At 39.1% G+C, this 2,863-nt stretch overlaps 1 protein-coding gene across 1 annotated transcript in view; it reads right to left on the bottom strand.

The window, feature by feature from the left end:
- TANGO6 (transport and golgi organization 6 homolog) overlaps positions 1 to 2,863 on the bottom strand; it is a 273,346-nt gene that overhangs the window by 182,878 nt on the left and 87,605 nt on the right. Inside the window, 1 exon segment of the mRNA XM_014591005.1 lies at positions 1,446 to 1,580. Within this exon segment, the coding sequence (XP_014446491.1) occupies positions 1,446 to 1,580 (135 nt within the window).

Here is a 2,863-nt window from a genome sequence, read left to right as displayed (position 1 = left end):
TTTTTTTTTTTTTTAGAGAGGTTTTCGCTATAGGGCGCGTGCGCTCACCAGACAGAGAGACATAGAGACAGAAAGTGAGAAATCACCCCCCAGGGGTGTGGTCATGCCACAATCCCTTCTCCTCCATTCTTTTCTTGGGATCTTGGGCACGCACGCACACACGCCCGGCATGAGTTTTAAGCCACCGGATCCAGGACGTGAACTGCGTTCGACTATGTGGGAGTCCAGCGACATAGCCATTACGCTAACTGCTGGTTCCCCACTTTTGTATTTCTAACACTTTAACTCGGTATCTGGCACAGAACAAGTATACAATAAATACTGTTTGAATGAGAAAAATTTTAAATGATAAATTATGTAAAAGATCTATGAGGGGTCTTTTTCTTGACTGATATGCATGGTATTTCTTCTGGAAAAAGAAATGTAATACACTGTAAAGTTACATGTGATTCAATGTAATATAAACAAGATTATGATTAAAAAAAAAAAAAAAAACTCAAGGGACCAGCAGTTAGTGTAATGGCTATGTCGCTGGACTCCCACGTAGTCAACCGCGGTTCGCGTCCCAGACCCGGTGGCTTAAAACTCATGCCGGGTGCATGTGCATGCGTGCCCAAGATCCTGAGAGGAGAACGGAGGAGAAGGGACTGTAGCATGGTCATCCCCCCTGGAGGGTGATTTCTCGCTTTCTGTCTGTCTCTCTCTGTCTGTCTGGCGAGCGCACGCACCCTATAACAAAAACCTCTAAAAAAAAAAAAACTCTTAAAAAAAAGTAAAAAAAAAAAAGATCTAAGAGGGGCCAACAGTTGGCATGGTGGTTAAGGGTGCTGGACTCCTCACATAGATGACTGAGGCTTGAGTCCTAGATCTGGCAGCTTACTTTCTCACTTTCTCTCTCTCTTGTTCTGTCCCTCTAAGTAAATAAATAAAGTTAAATAAAATAATTCTTTTTTAAAAAAGATACATTCATTTAAAAGTGGCCAGAAGCAAAGCTTTAACATGGCTATACAATATGGCTAAACAATGGATACTGTGCTAAAATGGAGCTATTCAATACAGAGTGCTAAACAACCAGCAGGTTACCAAGAACTTCCTCCTGACTACAGTAGTAGGGACAAGGGCTGAGTTTTGGGGAGCGAGAACCAGAATCTAACATTCATCTCAGATGTAAAACACTGTGCTATATGCTTCCAAATCAATTTTGTGCTAAGTAGGAAGGGGCCCTTCTTGTCTGACAGTGAGGTCCAAACAGGTGATAAAGTAGAAGTAGTACAATGTTGCTGTCCTCTCCCTTGGACAGAAATCTCATTAACCACCTAACCTGTGCATCCTGGATCTCTTATGTGTCATATCCATTCTTATTTCTCACAAGGGAATGGAAAGTATACCATGTATTTTCCTTTTCTTCTCCTTCTACTCAATTATATCTCACGCCTACAACTCACCTGAACAGCTCCTCCCAGCATGACAGCCACCAGCCCCATAGACATGCTCAGTGTCTGGGATTCCACGGTGCTCTCTGCCTGATGGACTAAGCTTGCGCATGCTCTCTGCAGTGTTGCTGCTACAAAGTCCACCACCTACCAAAAACGTAGAATTTAGAATCAGTGATGAATAAGAAAGAAAACCTCAAATTTTTCTTTGCATCTTAGGTTTACATCCTCATATTTTTCTATATCAACATCATGACAGTGAGAACCAACAAGAATTGCTACTGTGTGGCAGACATGGTGCTAAGTGTTTTACACATACAATCTCAGTTCTCATAACACTCTATGAGGTCAGCACTATTATCTTCATTTTGAAATGAAGTATCTGAGAATTAAAGAGGTTGTTTGGTCAAGGACATACAGGTAATAAATGAGAAGCCTGTCTATATTTTCTTAAATGTTTTAATATATGAATCCACATTTCTTTACTTTTCATGAATTTTGCCAGGAAATTAAAATAAAAGTGATTCATAAATTAACTCAAAATGGATCATGAACTTCTACGTAAAATGCAAAACTGTAGAACTAATACAAGATAACATGAGAAAAAAAATTAGATGACCTTGAGTTTGGCAAAACTTTTTTTTTAAGAATTTTTTTTTTATTTCCACTTGTTAATATTATTTTTTAATTTGACCAGAGAAAGAAAGGGAGAAAACACCCGAACCACTGTCAGCCATGTGGGAGTACAACACCCTTAACCACCATGCAACCTGCTGGCTCCAGTTTGGCGAAGACTTTTTAGATACAATACTAAAGCCATGATCCATGGGACTGGCAGGTAGTGTGTTGGTTAAGGGCATGGGACACCCACACACATGGCTGAGTGTGGTTTGAGTCCCGGACCTGGTGGCTTGCTTTCTCACTTTCTCTCTCTCTGTTCCTCTCTGGTCAAATTAAAATAAAATAATAAATAAAATAATTACTTTTTAAAAAAATTTAGGGACTGGTAGGTGATGTGGTGGTCAAGGGTGCTAGACTCCCACATGGCTGATTGTGGTTCAAGTCCTAGACCTGGTGGCTTGCTTTCTCACTTTCCCTCTCTCTCTCTTCCCCCTCTATAGTCAAATTAAAATAAATAAATACATAAATAAATAAAGTTAAATAAAATAATTATTTTTTTTAAATTTAAAGGCATAATCCATGAAAAAAAGAAATGATAAGGTAGACTTCACTACAGTCATAAATTTCTGCTCTGCAAAAGACATAGTCAAGACTAAAGAAAGAGAAGTAATGGGTGAGGGCAAAAGACATATTTGGTAAAATAATGTTATTCAAAGTATACAAAAGAACTCTTAAAATTTAACAATAAAGGGACCAGCAGTTAGCATAATGGCTATGTCGCTGGACTCCCATGTAGTCGACCATGGTTC

This window comes from Tupaia chinensis, unplaced genomic scaffold (assembly GCF_000334495.1).
Source record: "Tupaia chinensis unplaced genomic scaffold, TupChi_1.0 Scaffold000523_1, whole genome shotgun sequence".
Classification (NCBI taxonomy): domain Eukaryota; kingdom Metazoa; phylum Chordata; class Mammalia; order Scandentia; family Tupaiidae; genus Tupaia; species Tupaia belangeri.
Note: the sequence above shows the minus strand (reverse complement) of the source record. Positions and strands in the feature narration are given on the sequence as shown.